At 36.7% G+C, this 20,018-nt stretch overlaps 2 protein-coding genes and 1 long non-coding RNA gene across 3 annotated transcripts; 2 read left to right on the top strand and 1 right to left on the bottom strand.

The window, feature by feature from the left end:
• Positions 1-1,192: 1,192 nt before the first annotated feature.
• Positions 1,193-9,248, top strand: LOC117333662 (glycine-rich cell wall structural protein-like). Its single transcript, XM_033893070.1, has 4 exons — positions 1,193-1,605; positions 3,093-3,150; positions 3,761-4,459; positions 8,742-9,248. The coding sequence occupies exons 2-4, from the start codon at positions 3,093-3,095 to the stop codon at positions 8,750-8,752; spliced, it is 768 nt and encodes a 255-aa protein (XP_033748961.1). The 5' UTR covers positions 1,193-1,605; the 3' UTR covers positions 8,753-9,248.
• A 1,870-nt stretch (positions 9,249-11,118) lies between these two features.
• Positions 11,119-12,703, top strand: LOC117333666. Its single transcript, XR_004533978.1, has 2 exons — positions 11,119-12,164; positions 12,529-12,703. It is a non-coding gene; the product is annotated as an uncharacterized LOC117333666 (long non-coding RNA).
• Positions 12,492-19,906, bottom strand: LOC117333664. The gene is made up of 3 exons (XM_033893073.1): positions 19,711-19,906; positions 16,496-16,550; positions 12,492-13,906 (listed from the first exon to the last, which is right to left on the bottom strand). Exons 1-3 carry the CDS (start codon positions 19,812-19,814, stop codon positions 13,511-13,513), a joined length of 555 nt encoding a protein of 184 aa, XP_033748964.1. The 5' UTR covers positions 19,815-19,906; the 3' UTR covers positions 12,492-13,510.
• Positions 19,907-20,018: the final 112 nt, after the last annotated feature.

Here is a 20,018-nt window from a genome sequence, read left to right on the forward strand (position 1 = left end):
TTGAAAAAGCTCGCTCATCAGTAAACATGCTTCTTGATCTTATATAGTTATATCATCGTTTAACCTATTACTCGTTTTAGCATGACGCTTTGTTAATTGATACAAAGTATTGTACATTGTTTATTTTTGTGATGAATTTGGCTTATATCTTTAAGGATGCACCAAATCCCATTTCAATGTTATGCATACAAATATAAATATTTTTTAATCAATCACATTTTTGACAGGTGCAATCTTTATAAGGATATCTCTGACCCATAATAAACGTTTGTGACAGTTTCAATCATTATCAGGATAGTTCTGATCTATAATTAATGTTTTTGACATTTTCGATCATTATAATGATATCTATAATATATAACTTACGTTTTTGACAGTTTCAATCATTATAAGGATAGTTCTGACCTAAAGTTAACGTTTGTGACAGTTTCAATCATTATAAGGATATCTATTATATATAACTTACGATTTTGACAGTTTCAATCATTATAAGGATGGTTTTGATCTATAATTAACGATTTTGACAGTTTCAATCATTATAAGGATGGTTTTGATCTATAATCAATGTTTTTGACAGTTTCAATCCTTATAAGAATAGTTCTGACCTAAAGTTAACGTTTGTGACAGTTTCAATCATTATAAGGATATCTATTATATATAACTTACGATTTTGACAGTTTCAATCATTATAAGGATATTTTTGATCTATAATTAATGTTTTTGACAGTTTCAATCATTATAAGGATATCTTTTACCTATAATTAATGTTTTTGACAGTTTCAATCACTATAAGGATAGTTCTGATCTATAATTAATGTTTTTGACAGTTTCAGTCATTATAATATCAGTGATCTATAATTAACTTTTTTGACAGTTTCAATCACTATAAGGATAATTTTGATCTATAATTAATGTTTTTGACAGTTTCAGTCATTATAATATCAGTGATCTATAATTAACTTTTTTGACAGTTTCAGTCATTATAATGATATTTCTTACCTTTAATTAAAGTTTTTGACAATTCCATTCATTATAAGGATATATCTTACCTATAGTTAACGTTGTTGACAGTTGAATCATTATAATGATATCTCTTAACTTTTAATTAACGTTGTTGACAGTTTCAATCATTATAAGGGACCCTTAACCTTTAATTAACGATTTTGACTATTTCAATCATTATAATGATAATGATCTGATGAAACTCGTGCCACTGGCTTCCGGTAGTGTGACGCGGTATCCGTTGATCTTTAATGCTTGTAAATATTATATTTATCTAATAATGTTAATGTTCATAATCAAAAGAAGTGCGGACTTTGTTGTTGTTGTTGTGATTACACGAAGGATTAGACAATAAACTACTATACAAGGGTCATTCTGAAGTTACTCTGTGTTTAACTCAACGCTATATTACTTTTTCTATGTTAAAATCTCTCTAAGTATTGTGTTACAATATCCCTTTGATCACACACGTGTTCCCTTCCTTTGACGGACACTGTTGAAAGTTTGCATTGGTGTATATAATGTCCAGTCTCGCTACACCAGTCACCACTCCGGCCAAGATCGAGTTGTCCAGTCTTCACCAACTATCTCTCAGACGTCAAGGTGAGTCAGCCATTCAGCAGTTCCTATATCTATCCATACGGTAGACATATTAATTATGTTAAAGATAGAAACTGTAAGATGGTAGCGTTATGTGGTATGACTAGCACATCAAGCTGAAACATTTGTCGGGAGACAATGGAGTTTATAGTGTTGTTCTGTTGTACTATTACGTGCAACATTCATATTTAGAAGTTACTGTTGTTCTTGTTATGATAAACGTTGTATTCATTGGAATACCAGTCATAAAGAGCTACACGATATCTGAAGGATGATCATATTAATAAAACAATGGCGTATCTAATATTGGTTTACATTGTACAGAAACAAATGTATCTAATTACGATTGTAGTACATTACTAGATACAGTATACGGAGAGTGGGGGATACTATAAAAAGATAAATCATTCCCAATTCAGATTTTTGATGTATATTATAACATTTTATATTGTTGGTGTATATTATAACATTTTATATTGGTGATGTAGATTATAACATTTTATATTGGTGATGTAGATTATAACATTTTATATTGGTGATGTAGATTATAACATTTTATATTGGTGATGTAGATTATAACATTTTATATTGGTGATGTAGATTATAACATTTTATATTGGTGATGTAGATTATAACATTTTATATTGGTGATGTATATTATAACATTTTATAATGTTGATGTATATTATAACATTTTATATTGGTGATGTAGATTATAACATTTTATATTGTTGATGTAGATTATAACATTTTATAATGTTGATGTATATTATAACATTTTATATTGGTGATGTATATTATAATATTTTATATTGGTGATGTAGATTATAACATTTTATATTGTTGATGTATATTATAACATTTTATAATGTTGATGTAGATTATAACATTTTATATTGGTGATGTAGATTATAACATTTTATATTGGTGATGTAGATTATAACATTTTATATTGTTGATGTATATTATAACATTTTATATTGGTGATGTAGATTATAACATTTTATATTGGTGATGTATATTATAACATTTTATATTGGTGATGTATATTATAACATTTTATATTGGTGATGTATATTATAACATTTTATATTGGTGATGTATATTATAACATTTTATAATGTTGATGTAGATTATAACATTTTATATTGGTGATGTAGATTATAACATTTTATATTGGTGATGTAGATTATAACATTTTATATTGGTGATGTAGATTATAACATTTTATATTGGTGATGTATATTATAACATTTTATATTGGTGATGTATATTATAACATTTTATATTGGTGATGTAGATTATAACATTTTATAATGTTGATGTATATTATAACATTTTATAATGTTGATGTATAGTATAACTTTATAATATTTAAAGGTAAAGTCTACAAGTAGTATCTAATATTAAGATCATTACGCGACATTTCACTACAGGAGACTAACACAATGTATCTAGTGTACATCACTAATTAATATGTTTGATTTCAGATGAATGCCTTGTGTACTTGTATTGCCACGATCCTACTGGCTGTCCTCGTTAACGCAGGTACGTCACTTCACTCGTCCTCACGACACTCAGAGGATCAAGTATTCCGCTCAATGATTATAGTTCAGAAAGAAATATGATACTTTCAGGCCATTCTTTATCTAAATACTGAAATAATGAGGGTACAACTACAACAGGAAATTCAAATCTTTATCTTCGGATCACCAAGCCATAGTGCATATATAACAAAGTAACAGATTTGTCGATGGAAGACACATATAAATGCATTGGAATATGATTTTGTTTCCAAATGAATTGATATTATTTTAACAGGTTACCCTTACCTATGATGTACAATGACATGTTCCCTATAGTTTTCCTCTCCATTCATAGTTAATTAAACGTTTGTTATCTAATGATTATGCTGTAAAGTTTACTGATGAAATCCTAACGTTGCAGGAGTATTCGGCGAGAACCTAAGTAATAAGGCACTTTTTAACTCCCGCTTGGGACGATATTGACAGTACAATCCCTGACAAAGCACGTGTTCTCTCCAGGATTACACGGGCTTACTCCTGTTGGTCTTTTATCAGAGGGTCATTCTTTAGTTCATAGTTTACCATTGTTTCACCAATTTTGAATTTGATTCTCTCATCTTTCTGTGTTACAGGTGGGATGGGAGGTGGCCACGGAGGGGGCCACGGAGGGGGCCATGGTGATGGAGGCTGGGGTTATCCCAGTATAATGAACGGTTACTCCGGTAGATGGGGTGATTACGGTAGGAGAGGCTACCAAGGAAACATGGGAGACTATTACTATCGTGGTGGTATGGGGGGACATGGCGGTTCGGGTGGCAATTATCCTATGTACGGTGGAATGGGTGGGATTGGAGGTGGATACGGTAGTAATTATCCTATATACGGTGGAATGGGTAGTGGATACGGTGGAATTGGAGGTGGATACGGTAGCAATTATCCTATGGGTGGTGGATACGGTGGGATGGGAGGTGGATACGGTAGTAATTATCCTATGTACGGTGGAATGGGTGGTGGATACGGTGGGATGGGAGGTGGATACGGTAGTAATTATCCTATGTACGGTGGAATTGGTGGTGGATACGGTGGGATGGGAGGTGGATACGGTTGGATGAATGGAGGATATGGTGGAATGGGTATTGGACAGAGTGGAATTAGCGGCGGAAATGGTGGAATTGGTGGCTGGCGCGGTGGAATTGGTGGCGGGCACGGTGGAATTGGCGGTTGGCGCAGTGGAATTGGCGGCGGCCACGGTGGAATTGGCGGTATCAGTGGAATCCGAAGTATAGGGGGAATACGACGCCACTCTGGAATGGGAGGACGTAAGGGCGGACGTAAGTTATTATCAATATCAGTGCATGACAGCTATGTTCTCAATCGCAACTTCTCGTACAATTCCGTCAAAGCTCGGAATCATATCTCGAACGTAGGCCGGCGCAGTGATATGTTGTGAATGTCAACATTTCCTTCGCCGGATGTAACTGGTTCACTCGGTCCGAGATACTTCCGCAAAACAACATCCCTGGTGCACATAACTGTTCGAGTTCTCTGTCCAAGTTTTTAAGAAAACTATCATCCTTTGTACAGTCAAGGCAGTCATCAAGCACAGATCCGACGTCAAAGTCATTACTAATACCAAAAGATACAGGTGGTTTTCTATACGAGTGGTCAAACAAAAGATCATTGTCACTGCCGGGCTCACAGTTTTCTTTATCATCTTTAGGAGTAGGTTGAGTAAACTGTATTCTGCGTTTAGAACTAGATTTTCTTTCTATAGGCCTAACATCATCACTGATTTTCAACCTCTTTAACTTCTCTACAGACCTTTCTAATCTCTCTGCTACTGTCAATTTCAGAGCTGATGGTGGAGTTTTCGCACATCTTTTAAAGTCAGCTGATTTATTTAAATTAGAAACACACTCGACAGCAACTTGACGAAATTTAGAAAACTTATCAAGAAAAACGATACAAGAATCACAAATGAAAATGTTATCAAATAAAGAGCTGGGAATGTCTAGAGAAATCAACTGGGATAGAACGGTATGCACATTCAAATTTCTGGCCTTGTTGTTATTGAGATTATGCAAACGCTTTTGCTCACTGGCACAGGTAACACATTTTCTAATTGTACGTACTATGTTTTTCCTTGGCGTATCCATAGCCGCATGGGCGCTGACATCTTGTTTCTTCGGTACACCTCGGTCTGACCCTTAACACCAGACGATACCGAATGCGGCCTACGTTCGAGATATGATTCCGAGCTTTGACGGAATTGTACGAGAAGTTGCGATTGCTATGTTCTTTGTTATGAAGTACTCTGACGCAAGGGAAAGTCAAAACCACCGTCCATCAGAATAGGCACAATTTATGTCAAGATCCTTCAAATATTATTGCTGTGAATCCAAAGTAATGAATAAGTCCGACCTACGTCACAGCGGGGATTTATAATTACTTGAGGATGGACTACCTACGTTATAACGGGGTATTTATCTGGTAGGACGGTACAGACTAGGTATAATTACTTTAGGAAGGGTTACCTACGTTATAACGGGGTATTTATCTGGTAGGACGGTACAGACTAGGTATAATTACTTTAGGAAGGGTTACCTACGTTATAACGGGGTATTTATCTGGTAGGACGGTACAGACTAGGTATAATTACTTTAGGAAGGGTTACCTACGTTATAACGGGGTATTTATCTGGTAGGACGGTACAGACTAGGTATAATTACTTTAGGAAGGGTAACCTACATTATAGCGGGGTATTTATCTGGTAGGACGGTACAGACTAGGTATAATTACTTTAGGAAGGGTTACCTACGTTATACCGGGTTATTTATCTGGTAGGACGGTACAGACTAGGTATAATTACTTTAGGAAGGGTTACCTACGTTATACCGGGTTATTTATCTGGTAGGACGGTACAGACTAGGTATAATTACTTTAGGAAGGGTTACCTACGTTATAACGGGATATTTATCTGGTAGGACGGTACAGACTAAGTAAAATTACTTTAGGAAGGGTTACCTACGTTATAGCGGGGTATTTATCTGGTAGGACGGTACAGACTAGGTATAATTACTTGAGGAAGGGTTACATGAGTTATACCGGGGTATTTATCTGGTAGGACGGTACAGACTAGGTATAATTACTTTAGGAAGGGTTACCTACGTTATAACGGGGTATTTATCTGGTAGGACGGTACAGACTAGGTATAATTACTTTAGGAAGGGTTACCTACGTTATAGCGCGGTATATATCTGGTAGGACGGTACAGACTAGGTATAATTACTTTAGGAAGGGTTACCTACGTTATAACGGGGTATTTATCTGGTAGGACAGTACAGACTAGGTATAATTACTTTAGGAAGGGTTACCTACGTTATAGCGGGGTATTTATCTGGTAGGACGGTACAGACTAGGTATAATTACTTTAGGAAGGGTAACCTACGTTATACCGGGGTATTTATCTGGTAGGACGGTACAGACTAGGTATAATTACTTTAGGAAGGACTACCTACGTTATAGCGGGGTATTTATCTGGTAGGACGGTACAGACTAGGTTTAATTACTTTAGGAAGGGTTACCTACGTTATACCGGGGTATTTATCTGGTAGTACGGTACAGACTAGGTATAATTACTTTATGAAGGGTTACTTACGTTATAACGGGGTATTTATCTGGTAGGACAGTACAGACTAGGTATAATTACTTTAGGAAGGGTTACCTACGTTATAGCGGGGTATATATCTGGTAGGACGGTACAGACTAGGTATAATTACTTTAGGAAGGGTTACCTACGTTATACCGGGGTATTTATCTGGTAGGACGGTACAGACTAGGTATAATTACTTTAGGAAGGGTTACCTACGTTATAACGGGGTATTTATCTGGTAGGACGGTACAGACTAGGTATAATTACTTTAGGAATGGTTACCTACCTTATAACGGGGTATTTATCTGGTAGGACAGTACAGACTAGGTATATTTACTTTAGGAAGGGTTACCTACGTTATAGCGGGGTATTTATCTGGTAGGACAGTATAGACTAGGTATAATTACTTTATGAAGGGTTACCTACGTTATAACGGGGTATTTATCTGGTAGGACGGTACAGACTAGGTATAATTACTTTAGGAAGGGCTACCTACGTTATAGCGGGGTATTTATCTGGTAGGACGGTACAGACTAGGTATAATTACTTTAGGAAGGGTTACCTACGTTATACCGGGGTATTTATCTGGTAGTACGGTACAGACTAGGTATAATTACTTTATGAAGGGTTACTTACGTTATAACGGGGTATTTATCTGGTAGGACAGTACAGACTAGGTATAATTACTTTAGGAAGGGTTACCTACGTTATAGCGGGGTATATATCTGGTAGGACGGTACAGACTAGGTATAATTACTTTAGGAAGGGTTACCTACGTTATACCGGGGTATTTATCTGGTAGGACGGTACAGACTAGGTATAATTACTTTAGGAAGGGTTACCTACGTTATAACGGGGTATTTATCTGGTAGGACGGTACAGACTAGGTATAATTACTTTAGGAATGGTTACCTACCTTATAACGGGGTATATATCTGGTAGGACAGTACAGACTAGGTATAATTACTTTAGGAAGGGTTACCTACGTTATAGCGGGGTATTTATCTGGTAGGACAGTATAGACTAGGTATAATTACTTTATGAAGGGTTACCTACGTTATAACGGGGTATTTATCTGGTAGGACGGTACAGACTAGGTATAATTACTTTAGGAAGGGCTACCTACGTTATAGCGGGGTATATATCTGGTAGGACGGTACAGACTAGGTATAATTACTTTAGGAAGGGTTACATGAGTTATACCGGGGTATTTATCTGGTAGGACGGTACAGACTAGGTATAATTACTTTATGAAGGGTTACCTACGTTATAACGGGGTATTTATCTGGTAGGACGGTACAGACTAGGTAAAAGGAAAATAAAGTGACACATGGCGATTTCGTTTTGTTATATATCTTCTGTCAAGAAAGTGGCAAAAAGATCGGGTATAACTAACTTAAATGTTTCTTCCTAACAAACAATAAAATGAATACAATGGACCTTGACAATACCATATGATGATATTTAAAAATCCATATCCACATTCAAGTTTCGTGGATAACTGAACAAATACGACTGCTCTATAGATAGCAAAATTGTCTCATTTGAAGAAGAAATGTTAAACAAATTCTGACAACGATTTCTGATATGACATTTATTTGTAGTATTTTGTACTTTGAAATCCAAATGTTGAGGGTATTAATGATTGCATGTGTATGTATTGTACGATTCAGAAACAAATACACAGTAAACAATTGCCTATAATGATCCCTAAAGCGGACATTACTGTACAGCGTAGCTTTTTGTCAGCCACGGAAACATAAATGAGCCTTCTTGGACTGAATTAACGGAGAGGTATACAGTTGTTTTCTACGGCAATGCTGAAAAATTCAGATAAATAAAGAACAATGCGCAGTATTTATGTGATATTTTGGTGAAAGATAATTATACATAATACTTTTGTATTGAAGACAACTTCTTGATATATTTAATCTAAATCCTTCCCCGATATTTCATTGCAGGTACTTATTAACCTGGAGATGAAATGGCATATGTACAACCGACCTTAACCCTCCATTTACACAGCTGTACAACCGACCTTTAACCTCTACATTGTACACAGCTGTAAAGTGACCTTTACCCTCTACAGTGTATACAGCTGTAAAGTGACCTTTAACCTCTACAGTGTACACAGCTGTAAAGTGACCTTTAACCTCTACATTGTACACAGCTGTAAAGTGACCTTTAACCTCTACAGTGTACACAGCTGTAAAGTGACCTTTACCCTCTACATTGTACACAGCTGTAAAGTGACCTTTACCCTCTACATTGTACACAGCTGTAAAGTGACCTTTAACCTCTACATTGTACACAGCTGTACAACCGACCTTTAACCTCTACAGTGTACACAGCTGTACAGTGACCTTTACCCTCTACAGTGTACACAGCTGTAAAGTGACCTTTAACCTCTGCCTACAGCAGCCGTAGATTTCATTGTATCTTTTCATACAAATAAATTTTTGATTCTTTATCTGTGTTTAGTCGAATTTGATAAACATGTTAACAGTCTAAAAATGTATCATTTGTTTGTGACGTCAGGATTTAATATGCACCAAAGACCATCTTAACAGAGAAAGCCCAGGTGGATCTTTATAGGTCTGTCAATCTTAACACGTTATTTCTCTATTTTTACATTGAATGAATTCTTTATTTAGGTGTATACAGCATACGATCTGATAGTGTACCAATTTAATTTATTTTCTGTGGAAAAATGTTAACCAAAACGTCTCGATTCTGAGTTGGGCTTAAGATTGAGTCAACATAGGTATTCTCTGTTGACATACATGTATCAGTATTAACCAAGTGTAAACTCTTTACGAATGATTGAATTTCTGGTCAACACCACCTTTATGAGTTGAGTTTTGTTCCAACTGACTATTGTCATTCCGTTAAGAACAAACTGTGGTCTTCTTACGTGAGTGATTAACAGCGACCTGGCAAAGTTCCTCATGTCATTCCGTTAAGAACAAACTGTGGTCTTCTTACGTGAGTGATTAACAGCGACCTGGCAAAGTTCCTCATGTCATTCCGTTAAGAACAAACTGTGGTCTTCTTACGTGAGTGATTAACAGCGACCTTGCAAAGTTCCTCAGTTTCACATATAAACACAAACATTTTATTGGCCTTATCGATGGGATACTATAAAAACTCCATACTCTTCTTCATTAGTCATTTCCCCAAATGTCTATATACAAAGTAAGCAACTATGACAGCAACAATCCAAGCTATATGATAATTGTAATTATTTCAATTTCCCAATTGTTCATTTTCTCTTGGAAAAAAAAGAAAAAGAAAAAAACGGGGTTCCCAGAGATGCAAGTTGATGTAGACCACGTAAAGGTTTTATGAACGACATGAAGTGGCGATATGACGTTCGACGTGTTGGATGTGTGTCGAAAAACCTAGTTATATTCCAATGTGACCACCCTAACTTTGACCTTGAGCTAACCCGGATATGACGTAGATTACCGGTGTCGTTCATGGAGTAGAAGACGCTAACCATCCCAGAACACCTGGTCTTACTCCCATTGTACCGTTTCAATCGGTCCATTACAAAGCTAGGCTTGGTTCCTGTTATACGTGTTATATTTATTGCTGAGAACTTTTCTGAATGTTTGGCTTCCTACGTCAATGTCCATGCAAGTATAACAAATTTGTCTCTCTCGACATCGCGGTAGTTGTAACTCCACAGACATTTAAAACTCATTGTTGCTGTTACTAAAATGGCTGTGCTGTATATGTGTGTTTCTAATATACAAACTATTTTAATAACAAGAGATTAGTCTTTCTTCTATAATTTTTATTAGGATTTATAACATCATAAGAAATCATTATAACATGACTCCCCAAATTGTAATCCTTATTAACTATGCTATGAGAGAGGAAATGCACTCAGTACTAAAATATTGATCTGCTTTGTATATCTATTTGGGCCAGTTATATGCTGAACTAGACTTGTATATCTATTTGGGCCAGTTACATGCTGAACTAGACTTGTATATCTATTTGGGCCAGTTACATGCTGAACTAGACTTGTATATCTATTTGGGCCAGTTACATGCTGAACTAGACTTGTATATCTATTTGGCCCAGTTACATGCTGAACTAGACTTGTATATCTATTTGGCCCAGTTACATGCTGAACTAGACTTGTATATCTATTTGGGCCAGTTACATGCTGAACTAGACTTGTATATCTATTTGGGCCAGTTACATGCTGAACTAGACTTGTATATCTATTTGGCCCAGTTACATGCTGAACTAGACTTGTATATCTATTTGGGCCAGTTACATGCTGAACTAGACTTGTATATCTATTTGGGCCAGTTACAAGCTGAACTAGACTTGTATATCTATTTGGGCCAGTTACATGCTGAACTAGACTTGTATATCTATTTGGGCCAGTTACATGCTGAACTAGACTTGTATATCTATTTGGGCCAGTTACATGCTGAACTAGACTTGTATATCTATTTGGGCCAGTTACATGCTGAACTAGACTTGTATATCTATTTGGGCCAGTTACATGCTGAACTAGACTTGTATATCTATTTGGGCCAGTTACATGCTGAACTAGACTATCTGAATCGGGTATAAAATGGAATGTTACTATGTTTACTATTTCAATATTCCCCGATTCTATCATAACTTTCTAAGATTAAAATTTAACAGCAGAAGGTAGGTAGCTATAATCACATACATTTTTTAATAACATTGTCCACGTGCTAATTTTACGTGAATCTGAAAAAAAACTAATTTAGGCATTAGGCACAACTAACCCATCCATTGATGGTAATCTCTCTCTAGAAATGGTTTATCATATTTAATGTCAATTAACAAAGTATGTATCAATAAGTAAAAGTCTGATTAAATGATTATAAATCAACACTGTGCGAGGAGTAAAAATGTGAATAAAATTTGAATTATAATCAACAAAGGTGAACAATACAGTTCAGACTAGTGAACAGAAAAACAGTTCAGACTAGTGAACAGAAAAACAGTTCAGACTAGTGAACAGAAAAACAGTTCAGACTAGTGAACAGAAAACAGTTCAGACTAGTGAACAGAACATAAAGATTAGAATTACGTAGAAATATAATATAAAGATTAGAATTACGTAGAAATATAATTTATCAGAAAATAAAACTGTGTAATCACACAATTGATTAAATTAGTGTAAATAAAATATCACAACAATCTTACAACGTCGTAAAACACTACAAAAATACACGACCAAGATATATGATCAATAGTTCAACATCACAACTCATAACAAACGTTCATGCAAAAAGAGCTTGCCGGATGTCTTAAAAATTTACAGGATGACATACATCAGATGTAAAGTACTATATAGATCTTCTCCAATGACATCCATCAGATGTTAGGTGGATCATCCTCAATGACATCCATCAGATGTTATGTACGAGATGGATTTTCCCCAATAACGTCCATCAGATGTTATGTACGAGGTGGATTTTTCACAATAACATCCATCAGATGTTATGTACGAGGTGGATTTTTCCCAATAACATCCATCAGATGTTATGTACGAGGTGGATTTTTCACAATAACATCCATCAGATGTTATGTACGAGGTGGATTTTTCACAATAACATCCATCAGATGTTAGGTGGATCATCTCCAATGACATCCATCAGATGTTATGTACGAGGTGGATTTTTCACAATAACATCCATCAGATGTTATGTACGAGGTGGATTTTTCCCAATAACATCCATCAGATGTTAGGTGGATCTTCTCCAATGACTTACGTTTTTAGTACTATTCGGTTGTTAGGTAAGAATAACACTACTTTAAACACACGACATGAGTAGATAGACAACAGAAAGTTCACAAGCAGTACTTTGATATACAATAACCCAACAGGAATGAAGATATATTTAAGTAGGTTAGGGACAACTACTGACACAATCAAAAACACCAATTGTATGACATATTTTCACAAACGCCCGTATTCCAAACACATAAACGCCCCGAAACCCTTTGGCTTTCAACCACAACTGGAAATAAGTTTATCAATATTTTGAAGAAGTACACCGACGACAACTATAGTATCATTCTCATGAATGTTCATATCATTCTGAGGTTTCTTTATACTATGGCGAGAAGCACATTTAGCTTGTTTATCATAAAATGACTATAAAATGATCCCATTAAAGTTAAGGGCAAGATTAATGTCCAAGTCTAATAACCCGGATGTGACCTAATACTGTATCACAACTGAAAGGTTTATAAGTCTCTGTATCATATAATGAACAATATATGGAATCACTACTTTTCAGCTTTCGTAACCGAAATATATATAACTGAAAGAGTCTGCATTTAGGAGGTCAAGAGGTCAAAAAGTAAGTGTGAGACTTAGATCGGGTAAATCAGTAGATCACATACCTGAATCAAAAGTATTTAAAGTTTAGATAAAGCGACAACAGCTATCAGGTTTATAGGAATGAGAATTTGTCTTTAAAAATGTCACACTGCTATCCCCAACGTATAACCATAACGTTAAAAAAAGTTTATGGAATTTGGAATTTTGCGAATTTTTCAAAAACGTTGATTTAAATCTGGTAAAATTGTATCCATATCAGAGACGTATGTACTAGAACTATTTATTATATATAGGTATCTGTCTACACTGTTCGTTGGCTGAAACAGCTCTGTCTAAACGTTGGTTGACTGGATACTACCATACAATCCTGTATAGCTAGACTGTTTAGTAGTAATCCTCAAACGGCATGTTGCCGTGCCTGTTGTGTTGGTGAGTAACACCGTACACCTTGTCTCTCTGTAAATGTCCAAATACAGAATACACTGGCTTTCTATATTGCGACGTCATGAAGTTGGAGAACGGGTATAGATTTTCTTCACGTGGAAGTGACAGACGGTTGATACCACGTGCGCGCGTGGCCTCGGTGGGGGGTCTGCCCTGGGTAAGGTATTTTGGCGACACTGGCCAATCCTTGGCGTCCTTGGTCCACCGACTGACAGCCGACGTACCCACATTGTACTGCCAGGGCTGACTGCACGGCTCGTGCCTATCCGAGCGTTTGGGAAGCTCCCGGCGTTGGAGTGTCGGGTAGCCGTTGTCGTACCATTTGTCGGTCCAATGCTGAGGAAGAAACGAGTGTATGAAATTAAGAAATCTCATACATTCACGAAGGCGCCTAGTAAAGGAAGTCACTCATTGCCTCTACTACAAGTGTGTATAACTTAACATGTAAAACCCTACAGAGCTAAACCTGAGTGCATGAGAGCAGCTGTACGATATTTCCAAGTAATGATGTCTAATGTCAGATTCCACACTTTCTTTTAGTTTGTACATAATGATTTCTCCCTTTTAAGTTTGTACATAATGATTTAGGTGGACATACCTGGTAAGTAATTTCTTCCTTTTAAGTTTGAACTTAATGATTTTGGTGGACCTTTAGTTTGTACATAATGATTTAAATGGACATATCTGGTGAGAAACTCTTTCTCCTTTTTAGTTTGTACATAATGATTTAGGCGGACATAACTGGTAAGAAACTATCTCCCTTTTAGTTTGTACATAATGATTTAGGCGGACATACCTGGTAAGATAATGATTTATGCGGACATACCTGGTAAGATAATTATTAAGGTAGACATACCTGGTAAGATAATGATTTATGTAGACATACCTGGTAAGATAATGATTTAGGTAGACATACCTGGTAAGATAATGATTTAGGGGGACATACCTGGTAAGATAATGATTTAGGTAGACATACCTGGTAAGGTAATGACTTAGGTAGACATACCTGGTAAGATAATGATTTAGGTAGACATATCTGGTAAGGTAATGATTTAGGGGGACATACCTGGTAAGATAATGATTTATGTGGACATACCTGGTAAGATAATGATTTAGGTAGACATACCTGGTAAGATAATGATTTAGGTAGACATACCTGGTAAGGTAATGATTGAGGTAGACATACCTGGTAAGATAATTATTAAGGTAGACATACCTGGTAAGATAATGATTTAGGGGGACATACCTGGTAAGATAATGATTTATGTGGACATACCTGGTAAGATAATGATTTCGGAAGACATACCTGGTAAGATAATGATTTAGGAGGACATACCTGGTAAGGTAATGATTGAGGAGGACATACCTGGTAAGATAATTATTAAGGTGGACATACCTGGTAAGATAATTATTAAGGTGGACATACCTGGTAAGATAATTATTAAGGTGGACATACCTGGTAAGATAATTATTAAGGTAGACATACCTGGTAAGATAATGATTTAGGGGGACATACCTGGTAAGATAATGATTTATGTGGACATACCTGGTAAGATAATGATTTAGGTAGACATACCTGGTAAGATAATGATTTAGGGGGACATACCTGGTAAGATAATCATTAAGGTGGACATACCTGGTAAGATAATGATTTATGTAGACATACCTGGTAAGATAATGATTTATGTAGACATACCTGGTAAGATAATTATTAAGGTAGACATACCTGGTAAGATAATGATTTAGGGGGACATACCTGGTAAGATAATCATTAAGGTGGACATACCTGGTAAGATAATGATTTATGTAGACATACCTGGTAAGATAATGATTTATGTAGACATACCTGGTAAGATAATTATTAAGGTAGACATACCTGGTAAGATAATGATTTAGGAGGACATACCTGGTAAGATAATGATTTATGTAGACATACCTGGTAAGATAATGATTTAGGTAGACATACCTGGTAAGATAATGATTTAGGAGGACATACCTGGTAAGATAATGATTTAGGAGGACATACCTGGTAAGATAATGATTTAGGAGGACATACCTGGTAAGATAATGATTTAGGTAGACATACCTGGTAAGGTAATGACTTAGGTGGACATACCTGGTAAGATAATCATTAAGGTAGACATACCTGGTAAGATAATAATTAAGGTAGACATACCTGGTAAGATAATGATTTATGTAGACATACCAGGTAAGATAATGATTTAGGGGGACATACCTGGTAAGATAATGATTTAGGGGGACATACCTGGTAAGATAATGATTTATGTAGACATACCTGGTAAGATAATGATTTATGTAGACATACCTGGTAAGATAATGATTTAGGAGGACATACCTGGTAAGATAATCATTAAGGTAGACATACCTGGTAAGATAATGATTTATGTAGACATACCTGGTAAGATAATGATTAAGGTAGACATACCTGGTAAGATAATGATTTAGGAGGACATACCTGGTAAGATAATCATTAAGGTAGACATACCTGGTAAGATAATGATTTATGTAGACATACCTGGTAAGATAATGATTTATGTGGACATACCTGTAAGATAATGATTTATGTAGACATACCAGGTAAGATAATGATTTAGGTAGACATACCTGGTAAGGTAATGATTTAGGGGGACATACCTGGTAAGATAATGATTTAGGGGGACATACCTGGTAAGATAATGATTTAGGTAGACATACCTGGTAAGATAATGATTTATGTAGACATACCTGGTAAGATAATGATTTATGTAGACATACCTGGTAAGATAATGATTAAGGTAGACATACCTGGTAAGATAATGATTTAGGAGCACATACCTGGTAAGATAATCATTAAGGTAGACATACCTGGTAAGATAATCATTAAGGTAGACATACCTGGTAAGATAATCATTAAGGTAGACATACCTGGTAAGAAACTCTCTCTCTTTTTAGCGTTGTGTATTTATCTGGACTATCTCTCCTACAATAGAAAATCCATCATGTAATTAGTTACTTCTCAGTCAATGTCAGTATCTCTGGCATTGTGTACCTCGATTATAAAATCATCTGAGTTATAACGTCAATGAATCAGACGGTGACTACGACATTACTTAATAGATGGGGGAAGGAAAGTAATTAGCTGTAGGAATGCCAGTTACAAGTTGGGAAACCTAAAGGAAGGTCTCCACTCGGCAACATGGATGACAAACTGACACAGTACTGGTGGGACAAACTGACACAGTACTGGTGGGACAATCTGACGCAGTACTGGTGGGACAAACTGACGCAGTACTGGTGGGACTAACTGACGCAGTACTGGCGGGACAAACTGACGCAGTACTGGCGGGACAAACTGACGCAGTACTGGCGGGACAAACTGACGCAGTACTGGCGGGACAAACTGACGCAGTACTGGTGGGACAAACTGACGCAGTACTGGCGGGACAAACTGACGCAGTACTGGTGGGACAAACTGACGCAGTACTGGCGGGACAAACTGACGCAGTACTGGCGGGACAAACTGACGCAGTACTGGCGGGACAAACTGACGCAGTACTGGCGGGACAAACTGACGCAGTACTGGCGGGACAAACTGACACAGTACCGGTGGGACAAACTGACACAGTACCGGTGGGACAAACTGACGCAGTACCGGTGGGACAAACTGACACAGTACCGGTGGGACAAACTGACACAGTACTGGTGGGACAAACTGACACAGTACTGGCGGGACAAACTGACGCAGTACTGGTGGGACAAACTGACACAGTACTGGTGAGACAAACTGACACAGTACCGGTGGGACAAACTGACGCAGTACTGGTGAGACAAACTGACACAGTACCGGTGGGACAAACTGACGCAGTACTGGCGGGACAAACTGACGCAGTACTGGTGGGACAAACTGACACAGTACTGTTGGGACAAACTGACGCAGTACTGGTGGGACAAACTGACACAGTACTGGTGAGACAAACTGACACACTTCTAGACATGGAAGAAGGTTATACGACAGCGGGCCTTTGGGAGATATTTCCTCCTCCATCATGAAAATTTCCGTCAGACATTAAGCTTGTGTCCAGTAGGTGTCTGTGGTTCATCTGTAGTTATGTGAAGCTGTGAGGAAACTGTGAGGAAAGGTGTGAGGAAGTAAGACAAAACGAGCATGTGATACGATACTGCTATATAGAAGAGAGATGGCAGAAATGAAAGCTCATGGAGGTTGGGGAGTTCTGAGTCAGTCTGAAGGGTCATTGGAATGAACCATTTAGCCATGTATAACACTGAACAGATATCTAAAGGACTTTTGGGCAACAAGTAGTATTTGTATAATGATAGTTTTTGTCCTGTTAAAGTCCAAGACTAGAAAACAATAGAAACCTATTACAAATGCATCTACTACATAAACTGATCTATTCCTCGAGCTCCGTTTGCTCCAAAATTGTAGAATATAAAAAACAAACAAACAATCTAAACGGCTGTAAAATCTTGGCATTTTACAAAATATTTGTTTTTAGCTTCACCGGTTATGAGTAAGCGGGAGCTAATGCTGTACCCCCGGCGTCGGACCCCACTTTAAGTTTTTGGAAAGCTTAGCTTGTAAGTCTAAAAGTATACACCTCACAACCTTCTAACTGTGTTCATAAATTCATTAGAGGTATGGGAGTGATGTTATGGCAAAATCACACAGAAAACAAATTGAGATTTTTTTTCGCATTTTACCGTTTTGTGGACTTGTAGCACCAAACTCACTTTAAAGTTTTTCGGGGTAAGTATAAAAGTAAACACCTCACCCTTAATCTAATGTGGTTATTCATTCAGTAGAGGTCTAGGAGTGATTTATATCAAAATCACGCAGAATTTTTCTTCCATTTTACCATTTAAAGGAATTATTTTTTTGGTACCTAAACCCACTTTGAAGGTTTGGGGTTAGTTTTTGGAAAGCTTGTAACGGTCCAAAAGTATACATCTGACACCCTTCTTATCTGGTTTATACATGTATTCATTAGAGGTCTAGGAGTGATATCATTTGTGAAGCACAATTTCAAAATGACATACTTATACATGCATAAAAAATGAGTGCATAGTGTGATCGCTGCTGCCGGTGAGCTTCTCAATCACTGATTGCACTTGCAGTTTTACGTCTTTGTAACACCCATGTCAAACGTGACGAACTAAATTACTCTTCTTATTTTGTGCACATGTTTATGTGTGTGAAAGCCTGAGGAGACCTTGCTGGTACTATAGGGTTTTCCCCAACTCCTGGAAACCTCAGGCTTCCCTTTCTTTCTGTATTACTAAACTGATTCAAAATGTATTTACTTCTCTCTTCATCTTTATAATCAACTGACGTATGTATGTGCATTTATAGTTGTCAATTAATCATATTCGATTTGTATTTGTGACTACAATGTCCATTCTTGTAACGCTTCAATTTTGGGAAAATAAAGAAATAAAAGTACTGAAAAGCTAGGCAAGCCAGGGCAACAACAGTTTTATTATGCTGTTCCATCGAAATGAGGTGATGTCAGTTATAAGTTATTTGGAATTAAGAAAGCAAAAAAGATATTACACACGAAGATACATGTACACACACATGTATCATAAATTAGGATACTGCGTGAGTTGACAACAGCTTTTTTTTATTACGCTGATCACCAGCATGAAACTCTGACAGTTATCACAATTATGAGATGAGAGAGGGCAGAGGAAGAGACATTGGCGTCGCCCGGGAAACTAAAACCTTGAAATACTATATCGACCCTCCACCATAAAATTATCCCCGAAGATGTCAACCACAGAAGAAAGTGTCACTCTGGCTTCTCACACATTTTGGCATGTCTTATATTTGACAATACGATGTAAACAAGAAACGTAACTCGTACTGGTTGACGTCAGTGTATGTGTATGTACGATCGATTTTTATTAGATCATCTAATAAATTGACATTTTATTATATCATTGCATATACGTGTCAAACCTTTGTATACATAATCATTACACATTATAAGTTATATACAATTAAGTAAAAGTAATAACAAATACACCTGACGACTACAGTATACTGTATATACATATATATATTGTACATGTCTATGTCTACATATAGAATACAAACGCGTAAAATTACTTTGACTCACCTGAACATCTCCTGTGAGCTCGGGTACCTCGGCACGGTGGGCGGATAGTTGACATGGTAGGGAGCTTTCGCCTGATGGCCGTTGAAAAACAAAGTATCCCCCATTTCTTTCCGGTGTATCAATAAGTCTATGTGTCAGCCCAGTTGCCACCCCTGCGTGTGTCGCTTATATCATTACAAACAGCAGGTGCCCGTTACAAATGGCTAGTCGGTTAGAAGGGTAACTTCTCCTTAACAACGTAAAAACATATTTAATTGTTTTCAAATAATTATATGTAGGTAAAAATACGCTTTAATACGTGATGCATA

The sequence above is a fragment of the Pecten maximus genome, chromosome 8 (assembly GCF_902652985.1).
Source record: "Pecten maximus chromosome 8, xPecMax1.1, whole genome shotgun sequence".
Lineage (NCBI taxonomy): Eukaryota > Metazoa > Mollusca > Bivalvia > Pectinida > Pectinidae > Pecten > Pecten maximus.

Excerpts from the sequence above, each read along its gene's own strand:
- LOC117333662 (XM_033893070.1), top strand. The coding sequence starts at position 3,093 with ATGAATGCCTTGTGTACTTGTATTGCCACGATCCTACTGGCTGTCCTC. Across the intron at positions 3,151-3,760 it reads GGCTGTCCTCGTTAACGCAG|GTGGGATGGGAGGTGGCCAC; the intron begins GTACGTCACTTC and ends TCTGTGTTACAG.
- LOC117333664 (XM_033893073.1), bottom strand. The coding sequence starts at position 19,814 with ATGGGGGATACTTTGTTTTTCAACGGCCATCAGGCGAAAGCTCCCTAC. Across the intron at positions 16,551-19,710 it reads AGCTCACAGGAGATGTTCAG|GAGAGATAGTCCAGATAAAT; the intron begins GTGAGTCAAAGT and ends TTTCTATTGTAG. Across the intron at positions 13,907-16,495 it reads GAGAGAGAGTTTCTTACCAG|CATTGGACCGACAAATGGTA; the intron begins GTATGTCTACCT and ends TTTCTTCCTCAG.